Source organism: Onychostruthus taczanowskii, unplaced genomic scaffold (assembly GCF_017590055.1).
Source record: "Onychostruthus taczanowskii isolate IOZ18803 unplaced genomic scaffold, ASM1759005v1 scaffold55, whole genome shotgun sequence".
Lineage (NCBI taxonomy): Eukaryota > Metazoa > Chordata > Aves > Passeriformes > Passeridae > Onychostruthus > Onychostruthus taczanowskii.
This window is the reverse complement of record NW_024503124.1, coordinates 4,644,991-4,671,877: the sequence shown is the minus strand read 5'-3', so window position 1 is coordinate 4,671,877 and position 26,887 is coordinate 4,644,991. Positions and strand designations below refer to the sequence as shown.

Genomic DNA, 26,887 nt, shown 5'->3' with positions numbered 1-26,887 from the left:
AGAGAAAGGGGAAACACAACTCTCATCATTTGCTGTGCCTGTGTTGTGCCAAAGTAGGATGCAATAAGGAGATTGTTTACCCAGAGTGAGGATGTTTTGTTTCCTTGGCCTGTTAGGACCCAAAGTGTGTGTGTGTTGGACACACAAGAGTCAGGAGATGAGTGCAGGTATGTGCAGAGTGAGTGCTTGGCAGATTCAGTTTGGATGAAATGTATATGGTATAGTATAATAAAGTAATTAATTAGCCTTCTAATAAGATGGAGTCAGATGCATCATTCTCTCCCTTTGTCGAGGGATGCCCTTGCAGTAATAGTGGGCAGCAAAGGGGACAGTGGTGACACAGGTTACTTATGGTTGTGTTCAAGGGTCCCAGGAGGAGGGAAGAGATGAGAATCTTGACTCCATGTTTCAGAAGGCTGATTATTTATTATATTATGATATATGATATGATATGATATTATATTATATTATATTGCTATACTAAAACTATACTAAAAAGAATAGAGAGAAAGGATTCATCAGAAAGCTGGAAAAGAAAGAAAATGAATGATAACAAAAGCTCGTGACTCTCAGAGAGTCCGACACAGCCGGATCTTTGGTTGGTTATTAAGTAGAAACAACTCACATGGATCAAACAAAGATGCACCTGTTGGTAAACAATGTCCAGACCACATTCCACAGCCATCAGATAGTTAATTGTTTACATTTCCTTTCTGAGGCTTCTCAGCTAGAATAGGAGAAAAATCCTAGCAAAGGATTGTCATAAAAATATCATTGTGACAGTTACTCACCTGCCTTTGCAGGGAATGCCTCGAAGCAGCGGGGTCAGGGACACGTGACAGAGAGCCGGGGCAGCGATGTTCCCAGCACTGGGAATGCTGTGGGGCACTGGGGCAGTGACCTGGCCTGGCTGCCTCCCATATCCTGCTCCCAAGAGAACTTGCTCCTACAGGTAAGGCCAAACAAATGGTCACTGGTAAATCCTGGGCAGAGCAAAGCTCCAGGGGCTGGGCTCAGGGGAAGATCCATGGTGACACAATTACGTGGAGCTCCCTGGGGTGTCCTGGGGTGGCTGAACAGGTTCTGGAGGGGGTCAGACTGACTTGGTTGTTGTGCACCGGGATGGGAGACATAAAACCTGAGTGCCAGGGAGCCATGAAGGGCATTTCAAATTGTCTTGGTTTGAAAGGACAGGCGTCTGTATGGAAGGAAGGAGCCTCTCTTGAAATGGAAAATGCAAACCGCCTTCCTCCAAATTATTATAATTTTGAAATGAAGGGTGAAGATATGGGAGTAGGAATAACAGTTATTAGGAAAAATAAAAATGCAGTAATACAGAACAACACTGACAGAGTCAGAATAGGACCTGACACCCTGTGGGTCAGGGTGGTGGCAGCAGTCCCATTCCATGGTGGCTGCAGCCCTCCTGCAGTGCCAGCTGTGGTTCTGTTGGAGCAGGGATCCTGGAGAAGGGTGGAGTTTTCCTCTGAAGGTCCAGTGGTGCTGTAGATGGGCCTGGTCTTCCTCTGGGAATGCAGTGGAGAAGAAAGCTGCTTCTCTAGGAATCCAATGGGAAAAGACCCTCTGTGGTGTTCCAAATGTCAGATTCTATCCAGGTAGGAATGTTTGGCTCCTCCTCCTGGGTGGAGCATCTCCCAATGGGATGATGGAATTGTATCAGCCATGCAGGGATGCTCAATGGCCCATGAACAGAAGGTATCTCCCTGGAGAGAGGATGGGGTGTGGAAGAGATAAAGAAAACTGCCCAGTTAACAGAGGATAACTGCCCCACCTCTAACAGATGGCAATAGAACACACAGCCCCAGCCACACCTTGCATTTCCAACCTAAGACACAAATTTTGCAGGGGGAGGATGGTATTGCAGGGGCTACCTGGGAAAGAAAAGAAAGAAAAATTCAGACTTTATCTACCAGGACCTCCAATGAATAGTGCTTCAAATAATTCTCTGACACTCTTTCTCTCTTACTCTGAAGTAAGAGAAGTAAGTGTTTTATTTTGCTGGATAAAAAGGGACTAATGGATACAACTAATGAATCAATTTCTGGACTTCAAGCAAATTTGGATTATTTTTAAGGGTATTGATTAACATATTATAATGATGGATTTAACATTTCTTTTCTCCAGGATGAGGATCCTTCCTGGCTGCCTTCATTTCTACTTCATTCCTTTCATACTCAGCCAGGCCCATGGATTCCTAATGTGGAGAACACCTCCAGCCTTCCTGGTTTATAACTACTCCTATTCAAACCTCTCCTCTGTCTCAGAAGCACGAGCTCCCAAAACAGCAAGAGCTCTCAATTTCTCACACAATGTCATTGAAAATATTACCAAGGGAGACTTGGAAGGATTTGACTGGCTGGAAGTTCTGGACTTTTCCTACAATCAGATCAGGGCTGTTGAGCCTAGAGCGTTCCAGAGTCTGCTCAGCCTGGTTTCTGTGGATTTATCATTTAATGATGAGAAGCTGCTTCTGTCAGATCTCCCACCCCACCTGAAGCTCTCACCTGCTGGCAAAGCTCCGAGGTCTTTGCAGCTTTCCAGGAATTCTGGCAGATCCTCAGGGGCTGCTCTGGAGCCCTCTGCTCCTGCAGAGGAGCTGTCACGTTCTGGAGTTCTGTCTGTCCTGCAAATCCTTAGCCCCAGGCTCAGGAGAAGCCCAGGGAATCTTCTTCGGAGGGGAGAGAGGAACACAACAGCCCTTCCCACAGCCACAGCTGAGCCCACCCTCTGTGGAACTCCCATCAACGGGACACTCAACCTGTCCCACAGCAACCTCACCCAGGACGAGCTGATGGTAAAACTGGATGAGAATCTCTGCCAAGCCCAGCTGGACAGGATTTTGGAGCTTGACATCAGTCACAACAACGTGGAAATGGATCTTCTGTCACTGTTTTCCCTGTTCTTCCACATGGAAAACACGCTGTCCATTGATGCCAGCTCCAACAAGTTAACCATTAACATCCTGGATCCAGAATTCTTCTGTGAGTTCCCATCCCACCAGCTTCTGTTCCTAAACATCAGCAACAACCCCATTAACAGCCTGTTTACGCTGTGCCTCCCTTCCAGCATCAAGGAAATTGATTTGTCCTTCACCAACATCAGCCAAATACCCCCAAATTTTGCTAAAAAATTGCTTAACTTGGAAAAACTGTATGTTCAAGGAAACCACTTCATCTACACAGTGTTCTCAGAAAGCGGTAACACACTTCCAATGTGTGTCCCTCCCCCTGGAACTGTACACATCAACGCCATCTCCTTTGTCAGGAACGAGGCTGGGACACCCATTGAAAGCCTTCCAGAGAAAGTGAAACACCTGGGAATGTCCAACTGCTCCATTGTGGAGCTGCCAGAGTGGTTTGCTGACACAGTGGAAGAACTGTTATTTCTGGACCTCAGCAGCAACCACATTTCTGTACTTCCCAATTTCCCCCCCTCCCTGCAGCATCTCGACATCAGCAACAACGACATCAAAGTCATCTCCCCCAGTCTGAAATCCCTCTCCAACTTAAAAATATTTAGGATTCAAAATAACAAAATTATGGGTGTACACACAGAGTTTTTTCCATCAGCCTTAAAAAAATGTGATCTGAGTAAAAACAAGGTGAAGGTGTTGTCCTTAACTTCTGCCCTGGAGAAGCTGGAACACCTCAACGTTTCGGGGAACCTGATCACGCGTCTGGAGCCTGCTGGCCACCTTCCTGCACTGACCAGCCTGGACAGCAGCCGCAACATGATCCCAGAACTGCCCGATGGCTTCGGGGCATCCCTCCCAGGGCTGAAGTACTTTAACCTGTCAGGGAATAAGATCTCCTTTCTGCAGCGTGGCTCTCTCCCAGCTTCTCTGGTCGAGCTGGACATCAGTGACAACGCCATCACGACCATTGTGGAGTCCACATTCAGCCCGCTGACGAGCCTCAGGCTTCTGACTGCCCAGGGGGAGCATTTTTTCTGTACCTGCGACCTGTACTGGTTCGTGAACGTCTACCTCCACGAGCCCCAGCTGGAGATCAGGGGCAGGGGGGCCATGAGGTGCAGCTTCCCCCCGGAGCGCCGGGGTTTCCCGGTGGGCAGCAGCCGCCTGACGCTGCTGCGCTGCTCCCTGGGTGTCCAGCTGGCCGTGACCGCTGCCGCTGCCGGCCTGGCCGTGCTGGCCCTCACCGCGCTCTGCTGGCGGCTGGACGGGCCCTGGTACGTCAGGATGGGCTGGTACTGGTGCACGGCCAAGAGGAAGCAGTATGAGAAGCGGCCAGAAGACAAACTCTTCGATGCCTTCATCTCGTACAGCGAGCACGACGCCGACTGGACCAAAGAGAACCTGCTGGAAAAGCTGGAAAATGACGGGTTCAGGATATGTTACCATGAGAGGGATTTCAAGCCAGGGCATCCTGTGCTTGGGAACATTTTTTACTGCATAGAGAACAGCCATAAAGTGCTTTTTGTTCTTTCTCCCAGCTTTGTGAACAGCTGCTGGTGCCAGTACGAGCTGTATTTTGCCGAACACTGGGTCCTGAACGAAAACCTGGATTCCCTCATCATGATTGTGCTGGAAGATCTCCCACCCCACAGCGTCCCACAGAAATTCAGCAAACTCAGGAAACTGCTGAGAAGGAAAACTTACTTGAAGTGGAGCCCTGAGGAACACAAGCAGAAAATGTTCTGGCATCAGCTAAAAGCTGTCCTAAAAACAACCAACGAGCCGCTCGTGAAAGCGGAGAACGGATCTGCTCTGCAAATGCAGGAGCTGGAATGAGACCCAGGGAACTCTGAAGGCTGTGCCTGGAAAACCTGTGGTCAGATAAAAGCATTTACCTCCTGCAAAAGCTGCTCTGATGCCCAGGGGTTTGTCTGCATCAGTCCCAGGAGAGGCTCCTAGGGGGACTGCAGCACACTCGTTATTCCCTCTGATAAAGAATCCTGAAGGGATGAGAACCAAGCACTGATAAGAAGCCTTTTCCTCCTGGATGCTTGAATTTGTCCAGCTATTCCCAGCATTTCTTTAAGTGCTGTGGGTGTCACCTGAAAGGAAGAACTGCTCAAGTCATGCTGCATGTCCTTGCTGCCTTCCTGAGGTGGTGGCAGTGAGAAGCGGTGTCTTAGGGCTGGACTACAGATTCCCAGTTCTGGGAGAGCTTAAGGTGGGAACCTGCACACAGAGAGCCACAAACCATGCTGGTACACAGGGAGCAGCTCCTTTCTGTGCTTTGGCAAGAGAAGAGTAAAGATTGACTCAATTTAGCCCTCTGAGAGAGGCTAAACCCACTCTGCTGCAGACTTTGGGTTCAGTGACTGCTGGAAGAGATGAGACTTGAAAATCTTTTGTAAATTCAGAATAAAGTATGCAACCAGACAGTACAAAAAGGACCAGCTGTGTGTGGTGGTCTCTGCTGTTAAATGACTGGGGTGAGCTTTGTTTAATCACAAATCTCTGGGGAATAAGCAAGTTCTGTACATTATTGTTTACATTTAGGAAAGTTCCACCTCACACAGTGACCCTGACCCATTTCCAATGGATTCAGCACTACCTCTACATGGTCCTTGCCCTCACCTAGTGCCACTGGATAATTTTATTTATTGTACTTGGGAAAAAACAAAAGAAATTCAGCTGATCCAACTTTCACACTCAAGGGAAATCAACAGAGTGTTGACAGAAAATAAACACTGGGTGAGGACAAATTATTTGGTTTAGCATGATTTGGACTTGCTCCTATGATGAGCAAACACAAACAACTTCCCAGCAGAAAATCCCCAGTCCAGGAATGCAGCATGTTTGGAACACAGACTCTGAAAAGGAATTGGCTCTGCTGTGATAAAACAACACCAATACCAACCTATTTGCTGCCAAAAGGGGGAACATGCAACAGACACCTCCACTGACAGAGATCCCTTGGAACACAGTGCAAACCCACCTTTCCTCAGCAAAATGATTTGGCATCATCAGTTTTGAGGTTTTATATATTAGGATAAAACCCACAGTCCTGCAGGCCAGCAGCTGAAAAAGCCAACTCTTCACCACAGAGATCTAGGGCTTAAAAGACTGTGAATTATAAAAATATTACAAATATTTTTGTTCATTTAAGCAACCAGAAGTCATTTGTTAATGAGATTAATGAGCCACAAGTAATTAATCAGTTGTTTTTCTAATAACCTTGATGTTTTCCTCTTTCTAAACCACTCAGTGGTCACATTTCTCACTTCCTCTCTTCTCACACATTTTCCACCTCCACATTCTGCTGCTTCCCTCTCAATTCCACTGCTGCTTGTTAACCTTGCAGTGACTCTTTACTGGAGCTTTACTGGAGCTTTGCTGGTTCTGTGCTCAGCAGGCTTCTGATGGAAGAGACTAAGGGAAAAAAAGAGAGAAGTTACACTCCAAAAAGAGGCTAAACCAATTACTTTATCAAAAATTTGACTATTTCAGTCAACGATTCACTGCGAAGTTGTACCTGCTTTCCAAGTCCAATCTGGATTTCCTACACCCATGAACCTCCCACAAAACAGCTATTTAGTATACAGCTGCAACTGTAAAAGCAACTTAAATGAGGTTTTGTTCCTCCTGCAGATTAAAAGGTGGTGTGCTTTCCTATCTGGCACTGTGACACTGTGCAGATTAACACCAATATTAATTACACAGGTGGTGTTAAGGGCACAGCTGGCACCAGGAGTCAGAGAGCAAACTGCAAACAGCTTTGATGGGATTTCAGTTCTTTTGTCACACAAAGGCAATAAAACCTCCTGCTTGGCGCTTCTTGCTTTACTCCCACATGAAAACTCAATGCAAATGTTTTATGAGGTGTGAGTCGTTTAATTTTCAAACATGTGATGAAATTCCTGTGATCTAATGGCACAGGAGAAGTTGCACATACACACAGCAAACCTCCAAAACTGCCTCGTGTGTATTTTACCCTCCAGTACAATTTGTACTGAAGAGAAATTCAAATACAGAACAAGATCTTTCCATTATCTTTTATACTTAGTTTAAAAAGAACCACATTATTCATTTAGAGAAAAAAAATCTGGGCAGAGAGAAAAGATTTATGGAAATAATTTCCACTTCGCATTTGTATTAGAAAGTTGTTCACACTGATTTTATTGCAAGAAAGCTGGTTTGAATTATTCAGAATTAATTAATATTCAGTGTTAAACAAAGAACAGTGTTCCAGGAGAATCTTGAGAACAGTTTAGTTAACAAAAAGCCTGAACCAACAACGCACAGACAGCAATGATGTGGACATTTTTTGTTTCTAAAGTAACAAATCACGTTCCCATCACTGTCATTTTCCTGAAGATGTGGCACTTTGCTATAGCAAGGCATCAAAAGCCTGTGGCACAATTATTCTGGAGACACTGAGGCTCTGCTGAAGTCCACAGAAGCTGAAAGGTGATTGTTTGTTTGGAAGAGATCTGGCCACTTAGAGCAAGAACTGTCAGGAATTGAAATGCCCCTGAATTGTTCTCTCTCCCAGGGAATTCCCACAATAAGAAACAACACAAAGGGGTGAATTTATTAAAAAACCACTTCTGTTATTTGCTCTCTGTGTAGACCAACAGACAAAATTTCTAAGCAGACAGATGAACTCAAACTGATGTCAGACTTAACAAAACCTCAAAAACTTGTCATTCTGGTTTTGGAAATGTTAACAGCTGTCAGTTCTGACTGTCAGGAATATCCAAAACCCAATTTATACAAAGTCATGGGCAAAAGAGCAAGCAGCAACACGACTCTGTGCCTGACAGCTGACCAGTTAGGGAATTCCAGAGGTGACTGTGCTCCTCCTGGTCTATCAGTCACATAATATTGCAAAATTCATCTTTATCCTCAAGTAATGAAAGTAATTAGGTAGTGCATGGTAATTTCTATCAAATGGAAAACACTTCTCCAAATTATTTTGGGATGCAGAATGCCACCATCATTAAAATCAACGCCCAGCAGGTACTAATATAAATACTGCAGAGGTTTATCCCAGTGCCACACTTCCCAAAGTTCCTCCCCAGTGGAAATACAACACCGACTGAACACAGCCTTGTTCCACTTGAAGAAGCCAAAACTGAAATCCTGAACTTCAGCTGAGTTCATAGAAATTTTGCCATTTACCTCGACAGAAGCAGGGTTTCACCCTGTGAAGAAAAGGACTTTTGTTATTACTGAAAAACATTGATTCGTCCAACTCCTGCAAAGGGAAGAGTTTAAACTCAAATACTACCAAGCATCTTCCCAGTTCTTCCTTCCTGAAAATACTTATTTATAAAACTTGGCTTTATCATAGGATGGTTTGGGTTGGAAGGGACCTTAAGGATGATCCAGTTCCATCCCATGCCACAGGCAGGGACACCTTCCCCTGTCCCAGGTTACTCTGAGCCCTGTCCAACCTGGCCTTATGACATAATGAACCACACAATCATGGCATCTAGTTTTTTGGTTTTTTTTTTACTTGCCCAGCAGTAAAACTTAGCAACAAAACCACCCTCGTGCAACAATTCCAAATCTCAAATATCCCCCTTGCTGGCTCTCCACGGGAACTCCAGAGCGCGTCAAGGAGGCGCCGGCCCCGAGTTTGCTTCCAACGCAAACGGGACACGCTGTTTCTATCCCCTGGCGGCAGCATCAAGGAGTTTGGCGCAATTCCTCCCTCTGGAACGGCTGGGTGGTGCCGAGGCTACACGGAGGGCAGCGGGATGTGCCTGGCGGGAGCGGCGCCGCCGGAGGGATGGAGCGCGGCGCCGCAGGGCTTGGCGAAGGCGAAGGCGGAGCCGGCGGGCTGCAGGCTGTGCGGGGTGCTGCCCTCCGCCGAGGGGCTGCTGTTGTACACGCTGTAGTAGGGCTCGATCCGCGTGTTCATCGGCGTGGAGCTGCTCTGCCCGTAGTGCTGCTGCGGCCCCGCCGACGCCTTGGGGCTCAGCACGCTGTCCTTGGAATGGCTGGCAGCGCATGCCTGCTCCAAAGCCTTCTTCTGAGGCTTCGGAGACAACATGTAGGCCGAGTTGGTCTCGTGGTGGGACGACTTGTTCCTGTTGACCTCCAGGCTGCCTTTGCCCATGGCTCGAAGCCTCGTCTTGTGCTTGCAGCAGAAAAAGACCAGGGCCGCGTACTGCAGGCACCAGAGCATGCGTCTCCGCAGCCCCGCGCTGTTGCGGGAATATATGAAGGGATTTAATCCCGACTTGAAAAAAATGAGGGTAAACCCACACAGCTCGAACTGGTAGAGCACAAAGCCACCGCTGCCGGACAGCATGTCCTGCACCAAGGAGATGGCCAGGGGCAGGCAGCACACCAGGACGGAGAGCACGATGACCACACACGTCACCACCGCCTTGGAGTCCTTGGCCGTGGTCAGGTTGACGGCCGAGGCCAGCGGGAGCCGGCCGACGAGCTTGGCGTGGCCGTGGGGCGGCTTGGTGCAGCTCTGGGTCCTGTACAGAGCGGGCACGGCCCCGGGCCCCGCGAAGGGCTGAGCCCTGGGGGTGCCCACGGCCGGAGGGCAATTACTCGCCCGCGCGTTCCTGCGCAGGGCCCTGGCGATCATGGCGTAGGACACGGACACGACGGCCACGCAGCAGATGAAGTCGGTGACGTAGAGGTAGAGGATGAGCTTGCCCTGCCCGCTGGGCAGGCTGGCCATGGGCAGGCAGAGGCGGGAGCCGCGGGTGCGCAGCGTGGCCAGCGTGGCCAGGGTGAAGCTGGCGGCCCAGAGCAGCAGCGTGAGCAGCAGCGAGCAGGGCGCGGAGGCGGCGCGGTGCGGGTGCTTGCCCAGCACCATGCGCAGCCGGTGCAGCGCGATCACCGCCACCGTCTTCAGCGACATGATGATGAAGCCGGAGCTGGTGAGGTGGAAGGTGAAGCAGAAGGTGCCGGGCACGCCGCGGGCCGGGCCGAAGAACAGGACGAAGGCGAACATGGGGGCGGCCACGCCGCAGATGAAGAGGTCGCAGAAGGAGAGGTTGAGGATCATGAAGTCGAAGTCGGTGCGGAATTTCCGGAGGGCCGGGTCGAAGAAGGAGAGCAGCACGATGAGGTTGCCGTAGGAGCCGAGGCAGAAGACGAGGGCCAGCAGGGAGGCGCAGGCGGCCAGCGTGGCGGCGTGGGTGCCCTCCCGCAGCTCCGCGGGGCCGCTGCCGTTCGCGCCCAGCTGCTCCGCGGGCCCGGCCGGCAGCCGCCCCGAGCCGTTCATCGCCGCCCGGCCCGGTCACAGCCCGCTCATCGCCGCCCGGCCCCGCCACAGCCCGCTCATCGCCGCCGCGGGGCTCCCACCTTGCCTCTTCACCGCCCCCTCAGGGCTCCCGCCCGGCCCCCTCACCGCCCGCTCACCCCCGCCTCAGCGCTGCCCGCCCCGCCATGGCGCCCGGCCCGGCCCCCCCCCGCTCCGCTCCCGCCGCCGCGGCGGGGCCGAGCCGGGGCGGGAGCGGGGGCAGAGCCGCAGCCTCCCCGCACCGCCGGGCACGGGCGGGCCCGCCGGAGGCGGCACCGAGCTGGCTGCAAAAAGCCGCGCTGGCGCTGCGTGCTCGGGGAGCAGCGGTGATGCGAGCGGGTGGAGCAGCACAGAGCGTGGTCTGGAGAATCACAGAAGCGTTCGGGTGGGAAGGGGACTGCAAGAACATCCCGTTCCTCTCCCTGCCATGGGCAGGGACACCTTTCACTAGCCCAGGTTTCTCCAAGCCTGATCATGGACATTCCCAGGGATGGGGTAGCCACAGCTTCCCTTGCCAGGGCCTCACCAACCTCACAGGGAAGAATTTCTTTCTAATATCCAATATGAACCTACTGTCCTTCAATTTGAACCTTTTCTCCCTTGTCCTGTCCCATGCCCTTGTAAATAGTGTTGCCACATTTTTCCAGTAAGTTTTCTTCAGGTACTGAAAGGCTGCAATTAAGTCAGGCTGAAGCTTCTCTTTTCCAGGCTGAACAATCCCAATTCTCCCAGCAGAGCTGCTCCATCCCTCTGATCAGCTTGGTGACTCCTCTGGACTCGCTCCAACAGCTCCTTCCTTACCAGGACCCAGAGCGGAATGCAGTGTTCCAGGCAGGGTCCACCTGGAGCAGAGGATCTCTGCTGACTGTGCACCAAAAAATCACCTGCCTCAACCCAAAACCTGTTCAGCATCAACATCAAAGCTCCGCATGCTGCTCCTGCCCTGCTTGCACTTCCTCATCCCTTTCCTGAGCCGGCTCAGTGGGGCCAGGGTGCCCTTTGTGTTTGCTCAAAAGCACAGCATCTGAGGCAAAGCACCTTCTGTGTTCCCATGGGGAGGGAAAACAATCAGCATCATTTATTTATCTGTTAACTGCCAACTGCTATCACAAATACAGTAGTGATGAAGAGGGTTGGATAGCTGAGCATTAGAGGGATGGGTTTGAAGTACTTACAGGGACGTGAGGGTGAGGAAACGCTCAGTGCACATTCTCTGAGGCAGACACAGCTGAAGGGCCTCCATGGCACTGGAAATCCACGTGGAAAAGACCAAAATCCAGCCAGGCAAGGCACAAAAGCATTATGAAAATACAGCAGAGCCAGTATTTCTGACTTATGCATGCACTTATCTTACATTCGTTATGTACACATTAATCTATTGTTTTTGTAACCATCCCCTACCCCAGGTGCTTTGTAGAACCATCCAGACAGCCACAAGTGTGCAAGTTTGATACCTGACAGCTTCCCAGTGCCACCTGCCTATTTTTCAACACATTCCTTTCTAAACCCCAGAGCAATGTTTTTGTAACCCTCTGGCTGGCGAGCCTTGCCCTGCTAAACACGCTCCCAGTGGCAACGGGGGTGGATTTGTTCTTGGGGGAAATGCCAGCAGCTGGCTGCAGCAGTGCCTTGCAGCCTGAGCAGGTGCATTTTGGCTTGACTTTGTCCTTAAACTGGCTGTGTACAGGAGAAGCAAGGTTCAAAACCCAAAACATGGTTTTCTGTGGCTTCAAATCTGTGTCCTCTCTCAGCCTGGCTGTCTCTTTATTTTTCCTTACTTGTATTTTTGTTTGCAGTCGTAGTTAATTTGAAATCTGTGGGTGAATCTTGGCCCTCATGAGTAAGAGTTGCTTTTTCATTGACAAACTGGATCTCCTCCTTGAATTTTCTTATTTATAAACATTAGAGGATGCTTTATTACGGGATTAAACAAGAGTGACAAAACGTTATCCTAATGCAAGAGTGGGGTTTGGGTGTTTTACCCCTCTACAGTTATTACCTGTGGCTTGAAATGGAGGGGAAATTGTAGCTGGTTCAAGGCTGCAAGACTTAAACATCCCAGCAGAAAATGAGAAGTGATTGTTCTCAGGGAGCAAGGGAATGAGCTGAGGCAAAAAGGATCTCCACGGGAGCACAAAGCCCTGCTCTGCCCCTGTGGCACAGCAAAGTGTCTCACCAGTCCATCCCTTTTAAAATGGACTTTTTACCTTTTAAAAGAATTACCAAAGTTTGGGTGGAGGAGAAAAGTAGTAGAAGAAAGTGTGTTTTGCAAGGTAGGAATCACAAGAGCAAAACTTGCCTTGCACAAGATACAAGGATATTTACTCTTTGCAGCAGTCAAGGCTTTCCTTAAACTTTAATTCCTTAAATTACTTTAAAAGCACTTAAAAATCCAGTGCTCTCTAGACATATCAAGCTTCTCATTGTTCAGTCTTGGAGTTCCTATTGTATAAGGAGAAACAATGTTCCCAAAGCATTTTTGACAACAGTGTTCTTCTACAGATATTTGCTGGAAGTGACTTTTAATTGTTAAAATCTGTCCTCATCTCAGCTGAAGATTTGTATCTTATGATTTTAACAAAAGAGTTCTAGGGAAAAGCAGCTGGAATATTAAAAGGGGAAATTAACCCAGAAAAAAAACCCTACAAATAAAAGCCAAGAGAGAATAAATAAGAGTAGCAGTGAAAAGCTTTTAACAGAATACTTTCAGGGTGAACTCATCTGGGCTTCTACCTGGACTTATTGTAATATGACTGCACTTATTCCTAGAACAGATTTATTTGGTTTATTGCTGGCTTTCCTAAGAAGCCAGTCAGAAATGATGGCATCTCATATTCCCAAGGGAAATGTGTGTCCATCTCCAGCTGCAGCAGCAAAATCTGCTCACTAATATTCTACATCTTGCAGAGTTTGTCTTTGACATTAAACCAGGCTGTAACTACCATTGCACCAATGCCCTGAGGACCTTGCTTGGATTAACCACCTGGAACCCCTTCCTTGGAGTAGGGATTCCTCTGCCTGCTGGCAACTGGGAAGTCTAGAGCAGGCTGAGGTTAAATCCCTCTCCTTTCATTAGAAATCCCCAGAAGTTGCCTTTCAGGTACTGCAGGATGCTATGAGGATGCAAAACATATCAGCTGGTAACTCACAGCAGCGTTAGAGTTAAAATCTTCCCAGGACAGTGGCCAGCAAACCCTTCTGCTGCCACAGGGCTTTATTTTCCCCCTTGCATCTTACCAGATTATTGTGTTTTCCACAGCCCTAGGGAAAAGGGAGCTGGAGGCTCTGCCCACAGGGCTTTATTTTCCCCCTTGCATCTTACCAGATTATTGTGTTTTGCAGGGAAAAGGGAGCTGGAGGCTCTGTTGCAGGATTCCAGGAAGCCTGAAGCTGTGGAAGGAAGTGTGAGACTGAGCAGGGTGTGGGATGCTGGGGATGCCTAACTGTGAAAAACTGACAGGAGACATCATCACATCATCCAGTGTACCCAGCACAGCAGTCCCAGCAGCCTGGGAAAGAAGTGAGAAGGGGGAAAGGGAGATACCTGGACATAACAGGAATACAGTCATAATACACCAGAAATAAGGAACTTCATCCCTTTGCCTTTTAAATGAAAACCCAAATCCATCAATTCATGAACTTGTTACCAACACAATCCATCAACGCTGAGACTGTGGTCCCACCCAAAAGCACAGGTTAAAAGTATAATTTGCCTACTTGGAAATTTCCTTATATATCAAAATAAGCATCAAATATACCCATGGGGAGATCACACCACTTAGCAAGTCACTGAGCAGTAAGTCACTGGCAACTTGAGCGACCCAAATCCATCAATTCATGAACTTGTTACCAACACAATCCATCAATGCTGAGACTGTGGTCCCACCCAAAAGACAGGTTAAAAGTCTAATTTGCCTACTTGGAAATTTCTTTATATACCAAAATAAGCATCAAATATACCCACGGGGAGTTCACACCACTTAATGGTCTAGCAAGTCACTGAGCAGTAAGCCACTGGCAACGTGAGCACTTAAAAACCAAACCAAACCCCCAAAAAATCCAACAAAAACCCCCCAAGCTCAACAAAATAAAACACCTCCCAAACCTCCCAAATTCTGCCTTACATCTTTGCCTTTCTTTGGTGCTTCCCCATGATGGTCACAGGTTATCTGTGCAGTCTGACAGGTGGTCACTAGGGATGTTGAAGCTATCAAACTGTGCTCAAGATATTTTTCCATCTTCTTTCCTGTTTCAAGGGGAAAACTTCTCTCTTCTCATGCTAGAAGTCTCTCCCTCTCCAGACTGAGGCACTGACAGTATATCTTGACAGCTTCAGGGAAGAGACAGTATAGGACATCAGTGATGAAAGTTCAGAATTCAGGATGTGGGTGTTGCTTGGGGAAAGTTAGGGAATAAATCCAGTAATGCAGTTGTGGTATTTGGTGAAGATTTGGTGGTAAAAAAATTGTTCCTGCATTTTCAGGACTAACAACCCTTCCCTCACCAAAACTCAACCAGCACAAGTTTGCTCACACTACCACAGGTGTATTTTATCCTATAGAAATGTATTTTGAATATTTTGCTGTATTTACCAGGGGATCTCTTTGGATAAAGCAATTTACTGTCGATTTATAAGGTGTTGGGAATTAATACCACTCCTGACTAGAGCATGATTCCCAACAGTGCACTGAAACCTCAACCAATTCCAGCTACACCCTGACTAAAGAAAAGAGATTCCCAAGTACAGCACAAAGCAGCAGAGCTGCAGAACAGCACATGCAATATCTGCTCCAACACTTCATCAGCCAAGGATCCTTTAGAGATGATCCTCTGCAGCAAAGGCTTTCCATCACTTGTAAAGATTTAATTCCATCACTTGTGAAGATTTAATTCTATCAGCAAAACCCTCTCCAACAAAAACTAGTTTCTCCAGTTCTCAGAAGTTAACAGGTGTTTTCCTGGCACAAGGTATTTTTCCATAAATGTAAAAGCTGATTTCCTAGACATTAGAACAAGATCTTTAATTAATCCTTAATGATGCCTTAACTCATTACCAAATCCCAGGACAAACACAGGCCTCATCCAATCTCAAAAGCACGGTAAAAACCTGAAGTTGCAGTCTCAAACCAGCACATTTCCTCTTTAGAAATACAGGAAGATGCAGTAGTTACAAACAGTCCATTTATTGGGTCTTAAACTACGTACACAATTGAAATAATAATTTTGGCACTACGCTATACAGTGGTTACATCCGTGTGCTGACACTCCTTAAATACTGCCCCAGGAGCACTGCTGTGCTTGGAAATTTAGGATGAGCCACACAAAGGTCTCAGTGCTCCTGGGGGGTTTTGCAAGAAAGATGAAACACACACCAGTTTATGAGTTATTTCCATGTACCTCACGTTCTATGAATGGATCACACCAGAATATGTGATGTCAGCATCGAGAAATGGCCACACGTGTTGCAGTAAAATCTGAATGAGACACAGACATGAGATACAGGAGAAGCAAAACAAACCCTCTCAGACACAAAGAGATATTTCTGTTAAAGAAAATAATTTAAAAAACTAAGAATGGCATTTGTTTTGATACAAAAGCCAGAACCACTACTGTATTAACATCTAAGTATGAATCTTTACAAATTAATCTCACAATGGTGTTATGTAAAAGGTTGCAAACTGTACAATGTTTTGTCAATGCAATGCCTCTACAATTTATACAGTCTTTTACAACTATGTAACACATATTAAACAGCTTGTTAAACAGCCAATTGATACCAGTCTCTTAACAAAGCTGCAGGCAAAAAAACACAGAGCTTCCACAATCTTCAAACAAGATATGCTTGCTCAATCTTTAGGAGAATACACTGTTAAAAACTGCCTTTCCACACTGTGCATACATTTCATTCCGTGAATTCAACCACCACTAACAGTCCATTTCCTATCTCTGGGTTCTAATTACATGGAAACACCCATTTCCCCCTTAAAAATATGCAGAGAATCATAGATTTTTTTTATTCCACACATGGTCAAGACACCCCTGAAGGCCTGGCCAGGCAGCAGGAGCTGCCCATGCTGCGTCCTGCCACCCCTGCACTGCACAGAGCTCAGCTATTTACATTTGCACAAGGGAGAGAATACAAAAAGGCAATGCTGCCCTGAGGTGGACTGGATGGTACTCAAATCCCAGTAGTGAAAAATAAAACTCTGAGGAAGGAAGGCTCCCGGGGTTGTGTATGGACTGGGGGAGGAGTTGCATCGGCAGAATTGGAGAGCTCCACTGGGAAAATTCCGGTTTGCGGCCGGAACTCTCTGGTTCTGCACATCCTTAATGTCAGGAACAGGGGGCAGAAGAAGGGGGTGAGGGATGTGCAGTGTCGGTCACTGTGTGCAAGGAAGCAGAAACAAGACTGATGTGTGATGCAGGCCAAGGAGAAGGGTCTTGCCATGGACTCACGATGAGGCCCTGCAGGTGCAGCCTCGGGGTTCCCCCGGCTGCTGCCTGGGGAGGTGAAATTCCTTTTGAGTAGAACCAGGTCTCTACGTTTGTATTTAACAGTAGTTTTGATTAGGCATCAGGATTTCCAGCACAAAGTTCTCTACATGATCAATTTCTTTTGAGTTTCCTTTATTTCGCAGAAAAATTCCTACATCCTCACTTTCCCCAGGAGAAGCCTGAAAAGAAAGAAGAAAGAGTTCAAAACACAAATATTGCCTCATGCTCTTGTTCATATGAAAAGATAAATTAAAGCTTCTCTTGGAATACTGTCACAAAACATCACAATACAACAGAGATGGGAATCTTGTAGTGTAACAAAGAGAAACCCCAGGAATGGATTCACTCTTTGGGGACATGCCTGTGTGAAGAGCCCTGGCAGCAAAGCCAGAGTGTGGAAGAGGAAACCGAGTGATAGCAGCCATTCCCCATCCTGAGATGTAGGTGATAGCCTGGCCTGGGTGGTGTAAAGTCCTCAGAGGCATCAGAAGTACAAAGCAGCACTTTAGGGGCACTGCCAGGCATTTAAAAGTCAGCCAACTGGCAGAAAACGGAGAAAAGGAACATCAATATTCAAGAAAAGAAGTGTAAATGTCTTAGCAAAGCACAGGGATGCACAGAAAGATGGGCAATATTTAAAATATTTAACCAAAATAAATCTGACCAAAACCACTGAAAGATGCAAAGGGACAGAACTTGGCTGCAGCATTTTCCCTGAGGTTAAGGATTCTTCCTGACTCTGGAGTAGAATTCCTAAGAGTGAAGCTCATGGCAAAACCCATCAGCTGACTCACCTATGCATAATAGCAGGGTGAAACCAGGAGGTCAGTGAGCACCAGGAGCTGGTCATCTGTGAACTGCTGCTTGTGCTCCTGCCAGTTGTCGTGGTGGGTCCTCCGGAAATTGGACAGCGTCTTCTTCACCGTCATCTGCCAGCACAATTGGGATGGAGCTCTGTCAGTCAGGGACCCCAGCTCCACACCAAAACCAGTGTTGGAGACAACAAACACAACTGCTCAGTACCACCAAGGCTTGGAGCACACCCAGAGGACAGGAGGGCTCTGGGGAATTCAGCCCATGATTTTAATTGTCACAGTTCTGGTTAGTCTTTTGAGCGGGGTCATGACTCTAGCATTCTTATAAAAAGGATTCCTGGGCCTATAATTTCAAGCTATGAAACATTTAGGGATTCTTATAAAAGCCAAGTGCTTTTCCCCCACTGCCTTTTTATTGTCTGTTTCAAAAGGGTGTTTTTGGTCTGAAAACAAAGCAATTCTTCATCTCACTCCTCTGGCTAACACAACCACAGCCAACAAAACCCAAGAGACAGGGCAAAACAACAGGAGTTAAAGGCAATGATTTCTTTGCCTTATTTCCAGGGCAGCTCATAACACTTCATTTCAAAAATTCCAGACTGATGTTTTGGTTCAGGTTGATTTTTCCTAGAATGGCATGCACAAAAGGAACATCTTTAATGAAAAAAAACTACTTCCTCATTATAAATATAGTTCTTGCAGCTTTCAGTTTAGTGCTTTAAATTTGAAAGTAAGGACAGATCTACAAAAAAATACTTAAAAGCAGGTCATGCTTTAAAACTACTAGGAGTCATTTAGTAAAAAGCAGAAATTAAGTATCTAAATAGGTTCCTATGCTTTTCCAGGAAAAGAGAACTAAGAATGAGTCACAGGTATTCAGCTGTGTTCTGTTGCATAAAGAGTTTCTGTATTTTTACCTCAATAGGCTGGGGATCATTGAGGTGGGCACTGAGATCCATGAGGAGCTGTGGCATCCAGGTGGGCACATCGTAGGGACTGGACAGGATGCAGGCACTGAGCCCCAGCACGCCGGCGTGGCGCTTCACCAGGTCTGCAAAAACAGGGCAGCAACACACCTCAGTTAAAGGAAATCAGCAGCAACCCCCCTGGCACTGCAGAGACCTCCAGCTCTGCAGAAATCCAGAGACTTCTTCAGACATGAACTTATGGACCTCCAGACTGGTTCTGCTTCCTCACTCAGAATCCCAGATTCATTCTCGTATCTTTAATTTTTTACACCTCCTTCCAGTAGGAATCAATCTGCAACTGCTGGACACTTTATAAACATTTCAAATGAGATTCCCTCTCCCAAGGAAACTCACTAATAACTCAAGAATGACATCTCCATGTTCCCTCTTTCTGCATTCAGAGCAGTTTCTCAAATCCCAGAACTACTGGACAACATGGAAAGCAAACTTCTGGGTCAAATGACTGTGACTCAGATGCATTTAATGCCCAGGCAGAAGCCAAAGTTCCAAATCAGGGTTAACTAAGGAGGTTTTCATTCTGGTTTATTTTTTGGTTGGTTGTTTTTTTTGAGTTTGTTGTATGGTTTTTTTAGAATAAAAAACCCACACTGCTAACAAATAAAAGGTAAGGTGGGCAAGAAGTGAAACTATGTTGTGACTTTATTTATTGAGGAACCTGCTATCCCTCATCATCTGCATCCTTATCTCTGTGAACTGGAAACTGGAAAAACCTCTTTAACGTTAATTCTAAAAGAGTAAGAAATCAATTTAACATAGAAATACATAATCAAAATATTTGCCTTTGTTGTGTATTCTCACCATTAACGTTGCAAATTAAATTCTATGGCAGTCTATGTTACCCAAAACACCCATTTTCTTCCTGGGCTGCTTTCTTACCCCCTGAAGGAATTGTGTCCCCCACTGAGGCCAGGTCCCTCTTCCTTTTCTTGGGGAGCCTCATCTTGCAGAGCTGCTCGAAGTGAGTCTGCATGGGCCCATCCATGGTGAGGAAGTTGCACTGCAGGAGCCCGCTGAGCGTGGTGGCAGCCATCTCCCTCACCTGGGCACACGGGGGACACAACACCATTTATTTATGCCACTGCTGCCCTTTTAAGCACATCCCACTAACCCAAGTGAGCAAATCTTGGTCAGCAAAAGCCTTTCAAGTAGTATCCTGCTATTAGTACTTTATTAGATGGCTCTTTAAAATTAATCAACATGCTCTGCTGTAATGCAGAACTACTGTCACAAAATTTGCAATAGTGACCTGCTACTCAAGCAAATAATGTAATTTAACTCCATTGTCAATAGAACAGCTATAGAGAGTTTAAAAACATTGACCAAGACCAAATAATCAATTAACCTGCTTCACAACAAGCTCAGTATTGACATCAGTTTTAAAGAAGGCTTTATTCAAAAGCATTTCATTTTTCCCCTGACAAAAGCAGAAGAGCTTTTCCAAGAAAAGGCAGGAGGAATGTTCCAGAGACTCGGCTGATTCTGTTCTACCCATAGCACAAGAATTCTTTAAAAGACACAACAGATGCTGGATTAATAAGCAACAAAACAAACTTTATTATCAACAACTCAGTTCTGTAATGCTCCAGCATGATAGACTTCCTTGTCTCAAGTACCAGATCGCTGCACTACATGAATAAAATCAGAAATCCAGGTTGGAAAAATATTCTGAATAGTAACATGGAACAAGACTAAACAAAGAACAAGACTAGACTTAGCTTTCATCTAATTGCCAAGCCATTCAATATACAGATCTCCTTTTCTATTCTTTTTAAAACAAGTCACAACACCTTGTTAGTGAATTCCAAGTAGAGACAACTCATCCTTGCTTTTAAAAACAAGTGACTAACCTATCAGTATTACTGATTTCTCTCATCATCTCAAATCTTCCAAAGCCAAGAAGTCACAGAAGTGTAAAACTGTATTTAAATTGGGAGTCCCTCCAAAACTCACTCTCACTTTCCATAATTACATTCTGACAAAAGCCTCCCAACATTTACAAACTTGCAAACCAAATCAACTGGTTGAGATGCTGCCACCAGATTTTTGAAAGGTACATTCTGTCACAGGTAACTGCAAACAGAACACTTGTCTCTGTGGAGCACAAACACCTGCTCTGAATCTAATGCAGCAGATTATAATAATAAATTACATCCTTGAACATGATGTTCTGAGCCTCACAAAGCCATAAGTACAGCTGCAAGAGCTGCAATAATTACAGAGAGGAAGTTCAAATCAGCTCTTGAGACTCTGACCCATTCCATTTAAATTTCTACAAGGTACTATTCTAACGTGATCTACTTTGCTGACAGTGAAGGAGGAAGGATGAGGTGAGAGGCTGGCAGCGTTGTTTATCAGCAGTTTGTGAGTCCCTGAAGAGCTGAGCTATTAAATGAGACATGATGTGCTAATACAAGAGCCAGACACAAAGCAGCTCGGCTGGGAAGTGAGCGAGCTCTCAGGAGAGCTGGGTTCATTTACATCCCTACTCCCTGTATTACAACCACTTCAATTTCTAAATTAATCACCCAGCCAGAAGGAACACTTTGCTGTGAGAAGCACCTGGAAGAAAAGCCTTAAAAATCATTCAGGAAGCAGCTGATCACTCACCACCTCTGGCACTAAATAATTTATAAATGATCACACTCATGACGAAATACAGAATATAAAAACTAGAGGAATCTCCCCATCACCTATGGAGTTTGAGTTTTTTGGTCAGAAGGGATTGATCACTGTCTATAAAAGTGCAGCCATATCACAACAAAACCACTCAACAGCACAAGCCAAACCCAACTGTAGAAGTTGCAAGGAGCTACTTAAACAGAGAGAAAATACTCTCATTCCTGTAAAACTGCAGTGCAATATGAAAAATGCTTATCAAGACATTGAGTGCTGTGCATAGTAAAACAATCATCATCAGGTCTTGGTATCAAAATAAGCAAAAAAATAAAAGTATCTTAAAATCCAAGAACCAAAACCTCAATTCTATAGAGCAAAGACACCAAATCCTAGTCAAAGCTAATGATTCTCATCTTAAAAATCCAACATTCAAAAACTACACAGGAATTACTCAGCAGGATACTGCATCTTGTCAGTTATTACCAAGAAAGAACAAGATTACTTTTCAGAGAAAAGTGAAAGCTTCCATGGCAACAGCATGATCCAGAGTGGTTATGAACACAGGTAGGCTTTTTGGATTTGCACCTCTGCTGTGCAGAGAGATAATTTGGTACATTTAAAGTAACTCAATAAATTGCATTCAAGTGAATAAAAGGTACTTTTCAAAATGGTGTGAGATTATGAGGTAAGTGTTCTGACAAACAACTTCTGTAGGATTCCAAGGTGATGCAGAATCTTTCTTCTAGAAGGAAAAATGCATCCAAAAGTAGGATTTCATTGATATTTGGCAACTGCACAAACACCAGGGAAAATGATGGTGCAGGGGAGATAGGCCAGGCAGGAGGTTAACACTAAAGATTCTTCACTTTGCTTAAACATGACTTAAATTGACATATTTCAATGCAAGCCTTTCAGTTCTAAGTAGCTCCTGATGGAAATATAAAGAGTATTTTTTGTCATTTATATGGTATGATTAGATGTGAGGCAGACTGCAGAGTAATAAACAGTGGTTTTACATGCTTTTCACACAGGAAGGGATTTGACCTTGGATGCTGAATTTTCTACCAACACACATTTATAGTGGAATTAATAAAATCCCTGTTTCATGCACTGAAACCAAGCTCCAAGCAATGCACCATTCTGTGAAAAAGAGGAAGCAATATAAGTTTTAAAAAAGTCACTAATAAGAGTATTTTATTACCAACTGTTTTCCTGGAATGGATATGAAAGAAACAAATCCTATAAAGCTCATTTTCAAAGCAGGAAGAATGCTGTGCTAGAAATACCTCCTGAATTAATTTACAGGTCAGCTTTTCCATAAAACTTGACAAAGGCAAGAAACAGTGGTGTGAAAGCAGTGCAGAGAAGGGATCACTTGCCTCAAGCTGTTCATCTTCCAGGAGTTTTATCACCAGCCACCTGATGTCATTGACTGCCTCGCTGTTGTTGAGGAAGATGAAGAGATTGTAGAACACCATGGTCTGGAGGTAGGTTAAGATGGTGTATCGGGCATGCCAAGAATTGCTTTTTGCTGTCTGCAGTGAATAAATCAGGGTGAGAAGGCAAAAATGTCAAAGAAAGCAGGCCCTTGATGGAAAGTGAACAATATTTAAGGAAGAAGCTTCTGGGGGCAATTGCAAAGAACTTCCTTTATTCAGGAAGGTTATTATTTTGTTTCATTAACCTTTTATCTCCAAAGTAGGCAGTTATTATTTAGGGAATAATTTTCACAGGCTTCACTTCCAAAGCAGATTGTTAAACAGAAACATATCGTAAAACCCTAAAAAATCAGATTCAAGGGCAGTTCTTTAGCTGAAGCCTCATGCTGAAACTGGATTTTGAATTGTTATGCTTATGAAGAGACTTAAAGTGATCCACTACTGAACCAAATGTTAATATATCAAAATGCTGTTCCATTTGTTATCAAAAGTAAGTGGCTTAAATGTTCACAAGATACACTTACTAAGTGTTTAAAACACTTTAAATAAAATCTTTCAGATCTAAATCAGTATTTGATTTGCTTAGAATCGTAAGTATTGTATACTGTTAAATAAAAATCAGAGGATGCACGAGATGAGAAGAAGCTTTAAGCTGTTTAGACCACACTCACTTGTTTTAGCACCTGAAGTACCAAAGGCACTTGCTGAGGATACAGCAAACCCTGAGACATCAAGGACAAACACATCTTAGCATCTCTTTTGAGCTCATCGTAGCTGTTGTCGTTCTCCACAGGTGCAATCTAAATCAGAGCAGGGAGGCAACAAAGTTAGGAAATAGGCACTGGTGACAGCAAAATCTCAAAACAAGGGTAATCTCATGAAAGGACAGCTGTCTAGGAAAAATACATTCAATATAATGCTGAAAGATTAGCTGGGAAAAACAATCAATATGATGGCAAATATTCTCAGTATCCTGGTGAGATGTTGGTTCCCCACTGCTATTCTCTTGGTATCAAATCCAATTAATTTAATATTTTAGATCCAGGTCCAAAATTGAGACAAAGCTTTACCAAGGTCACTTCACTTCACTTTCACAGACCTTTATTTTATGGTCACATAGATACTGTGGGGTAATTCATTGATGTTTGTGCACTTTGGGCACACACGTATGGATTATTTCAGAGAGGTAAGACTGGATGACACAGATTCAAAGAATACAAGAATCAGAGGAACAACAGGTCCTGCTTAGAAAGAACTGTGTAGTCAGGAAACAAAAGAAAATAACTCAAGGTCCCTTAGAGAATCATGGAATGGTTTGGGTTGGAAGGGTGATCCAGTTCCACCCCCCTTCCATGGGCAGGGGCACCTCCCACTAGAACTGGTTGTTCAATGCCACATGTAACCTGGCCTTGGAATATTATAAATATATATATAAATAAAATTACTTCATTTATTTTTACAATTCTTCTTTAATCAAACATAACCAATAAAGGAGAAAGGATATACCTTGAAAAACAAAGGTAACAGCTGGAGTTGCTCTGTGACGGCTGTAGAGAAAGAACGTCCTGCACTCGCCATCAACCACTTCAGAACTGTTTGAATAAAGAGAAACTCTCACTGATTAACAAGAAAAATATTAACAACTCTGCTACACAATCTGCAGACCTCAATCACCACGTGCTAAAACACCCCCCATTCCTTGAGCTCCTTAACTCACTGGTTTTCAAGAGTTTAATGCCCTGAGTTCGCTCATCTTGTTCGCCGACTCCATTCTCTTCCATAACATGATTCTGGATTTCTTCATCTGCTTCCATGAGGGGTTTGAGGTTTTCAAGTATCCGGGTAGTAAATTCATGGACACGAGGAGATTTAGTTGCAGCAGTGTTTGGCAAGGAAACATCTATCATGAATATGTAGGTCAACACACTAAAAAAACAAACAAAGCCAGCAGGAACACACAGTGAGCACGACTCTTGTCCAGAGAACAGTGACCTGTGAACTCCAAATGATCCAAGATCAATTGGGTGACCTTTGAGGGTTAACACTTACAGAAAATTTCCTCTCATCTTCAATTCAAAGTTATTTACAACCAAATGTCTCTTCTAAGAGCTTTAGAGATGTCAAACATAAACATAGACAAGAAATTGGTGAAGCCCTGGCACAGGTTGCCCAGAGAAGCTGTGACTGCCCCTGGAAGTGTCCAAGACCAGGCTGGACAGGGCTTGGAGCTACCTGGGTTCATGGAAAATGTCCCTGCCCATGGCAGGGACTGGAGGAGCTTTAAGGTCCCTCCCAATCCAAAATATTCTATGAATAGACAAATGAAAATATGAACATTCTGTGAAAAGACAAATATAGAGAAGTCATTTAGAATTTCTGAATCAAGTCTCTTAAATTATACATCTGACTTTTGTTACAAGCATTAATGCTTTTCAGGTTAATTATTTAGCTACCTGACTACCCAAATAAAATGAAGATTTAAAACCCAACCAGAACTGCAGCAGACAACACTGACCTTCCTATTCTCTCTCGGACGTTCTTGTAGACCTGGGTGAGTTTGGGCTCCAGGTACTTGAGCAGCCTGTGCAGCAGCTCTGGCACTCTCCACTCCTGCTGGGCAAGGCCCCCTTGCAGCACATAAAGGCGGCTGGGAACCACAACAGCTCATTTTTAATCATACAGAACATTCCTCCTTCCCCAGTCCCCTCCAGACTTTGTTTGGGAAAGTGCACAAGTGTCAGTGCACCAGAGTGTCCTTCAATGAGCAAAGATGGGTAAAAATTGCCCAATGAAACAACAGTACTGCTGCTCTGCCAGCCCCAAACCCTCTCATCCTGTTAAGTGAGTTATATTAATAATATTATCATGAAGAACCTGCCATTGTGTGGGGAAAGTTAATTGGAAAGCATTGCCTTTGTCCTCCTCCCCTACAAGGCAGCTGGCACAGCATCCTCTCAATACAGCTTATCCAGGCTGTAATTCCTACTCTATTCTGCACAATAAAACAGTTCAAATTAATTTTACCAGGCATCTACAAATGATCCTCCTTCACCACTCAGTGGAGATTCCAACAGCAATTCAAACAACCAGTGCAGTTTCCTAGGATCTCTGCTCTCCTGGAAAAGAGCAGGGAACAGAGATGTAAATAATGAGGGGGGATTTAAAATGTAAATAATGTATAAAATAAGGTATAAACAAGGAAAGTTTTGACAGAGATTTTTTTTGCATCCCCTGGATTTATTTATTAAATAAGGACCACATTCAGGATGTTTTCACAATGAACCTCAACAGAAGAAAAACCCAATAAAACTATACACTGTTTTAATTAATTGGTAAATACAGTCAGAATAGAAGGATTTTTAGCTTCATTTTTGAGATATCTAATAACCACACCTGAATTTTGCTAATTAGGGTTCCGGCTGACAAGCTACACTAAGTTCTGCTGAGTGATGTGAAAGAATTATTGACCCAAGATATTTGTGACCTATCACTGACCCTGCTGCCCAGCACCACAGCTCCCAGTTCACTGCAGGAATGTTAATCCACAGTGGACCCAGCTTCAGAAGACAAAAATGGAATGCTTACACAGGAGGTGGCAATGCAGGTGCCCCAGTCATTGTATGTTTCCACTGTGATGTTGGATAAAGCTGTTCGAAGCAATGGACACAGAAGGTTCCAAAGTTTTTCCACCTGCCCAGCAAAAACACAAGACACAAGATTTTACTAGTTTACTTTTACAAGATTTTACCCAGCCCAGATATTAAAATGCCTTCTTTATTTTTGTACTGATTCTCCCAGGATTATTTTTTGCCATAGACAGCTATGCCTGAATTAAATAAATATTTAGCAGTCCAAGGAGGACATAATCACTTATTCCTATTGGAAATTACAAACCACATCAACTTTGCCATCTCCTTAACACCAAACTGTTCCTAGCTTTAATACTGGAGCATTTTCCAAACACCTGGCAAGAACAGGCACCAAACCGAGCAATGAATTGTGTTCCAAGTTTGGCAATCAAGACCTCAACTTCTAATTGAGTTAATAATGCAAAATTACTCTTTAACTTCCAAGAATGCTCAAAAATACTGCTCCAGCACCTTCTCAAAGGTCCAGTGTTTAGAACCTCTTATGAGGCCAGCTATGATTTCAGCTAGACATCTCTGGGTGCTTTCGTGGGAGTCTGCAACCAGTTGCTCCAAGTGGGGCTGAAGAACTGGCAAAAAGGCATCATCAAAGTTTCTGAAAAGGCCCTGGAAAACAAGAGGGGAAAGGGTCTTCAGCAACTATCCAAAACACTGTCTTCCCAAGAACATCATAGAATTGTC

General features: G+C 45.0%; 3 protein-coding genes across 4 annotated transcripts in view; 1 reads left to right on the top strand and 2 right to left on the bottom strand.

Moving 5' to 3' along the window:
• Positions 1-829: 829 nt before the first annotated feature.
• On the top strand, positions 830-5,005 carry LOC121342645 (toll-like receptor 2 type-2). Its single transcript, XM_041417212.1, has 2 exons — positions 830-952; positions 2,146-5,005. The coding sequence occupies exons 1-2, from the start codon at positions 858-860 to the stop codon at positions 4,769-4,771; spliced, it is 2,721 nt and encodes a 906-aa protein (XP_041273146.1). The 5' UTR covers positions 830-857; the 3' UTR covers positions 4,772-5,005.
• Positions 5,006-8,461: 3,456 nt separating this feature from the next.
• On the bottom strand, positions 8,462-10,355 carry GPR75 (G protein-coupled receptor 75). The gene has a single exon (XM_041417234.1). The coding sequence runs from the start codon at positions 10,185-10,187 to the stop codon at positions 8,676-8,678; it is 1,512 nt and encodes a 503-aa protein (XP_041273168.1). The 5' UTR covers positions 10,188-10,355; the 3' UTR covers positions 8,462-8,675.
• A 5,017-nt stretch (positions 10,356-15,372) lies between these two features.
• The window catches only part of PSME4 (proteasome activator subunit 4), a 43,902-nt gene continuing 32,387 nt past the window's right edge, over positions 15,373-26,887 (bottom strand). For both annotated transcript variants that reach the window (XM_041417119.1, XM_041417122.1), the window contains 12 exons: positions 26,660-26,812; positions 26,145-26,249; positions 25,584-25,675; positions 25,075-25,206; positions 24,277-24,485; positions 24,066-24,151; positions 23,231-23,359; positions 22,500-22,655; positions 19,381-19,543; positions 18,433-18,566; positions 17,495-17,629; positions 15,373-16,879 (listed from right to left, as the gene is read on the bottom strand). In XM_041417119.1, coding sequence (XP_041273053.1) covers positions 17,495-17,629; positions 18,433-18,566; positions 19,381-19,543; positions 22,500-22,655; positions 23,231-23,359; positions 24,066-24,151; positions 24,277-24,485; positions 25,075-25,206; positions 25,584-25,675; positions 26,145-26,249; positions 26,660-26,812 — 1,494 coding nt within the window. In that variant the 3' untranslated portion in view covers positions 15,373-16,879. The remainder of the gene's footprint in view (positions 16,880-17,494; positions 17,630-18,432; positions 18,567-19,380; positions 19,544-22,499; positions 22,656-23,230; positions 23,360-24,065; positions 24,152-24,276; positions 24,486-25,074; positions 25,207-25,583; positions 25,676-26,144; positions 26,250-26,659; positions 26,813-26,887) is intronic.

What these genes read in the sequence shown, in the direction of transcription:
- GPR75 (XM_041417234.1), bottom strand. Translation starts at nt 10,187, where the DNA reads ATGAACGGCTCGGGGCGGCTGCCGGCCGGGCCCGCGGAGCAGCTGGGC.
- LOC121342645 (XM_041417212.1), top strand. Translation starts at nt 858, where the DNA reads ATGTTCCCAGCACTGGGAATGCTGTGGGGCACTGGGGCAGTGACCTGG. An exon ending in AAGAGAACTTGCTCCTACAG is followed by an intron (nt 953 to 2,145) that starts GTAAGGCCAAAC and finishes TCTTTTCTCCAG; the next exon opens with GATGAGGATCCTTCCTGGCT.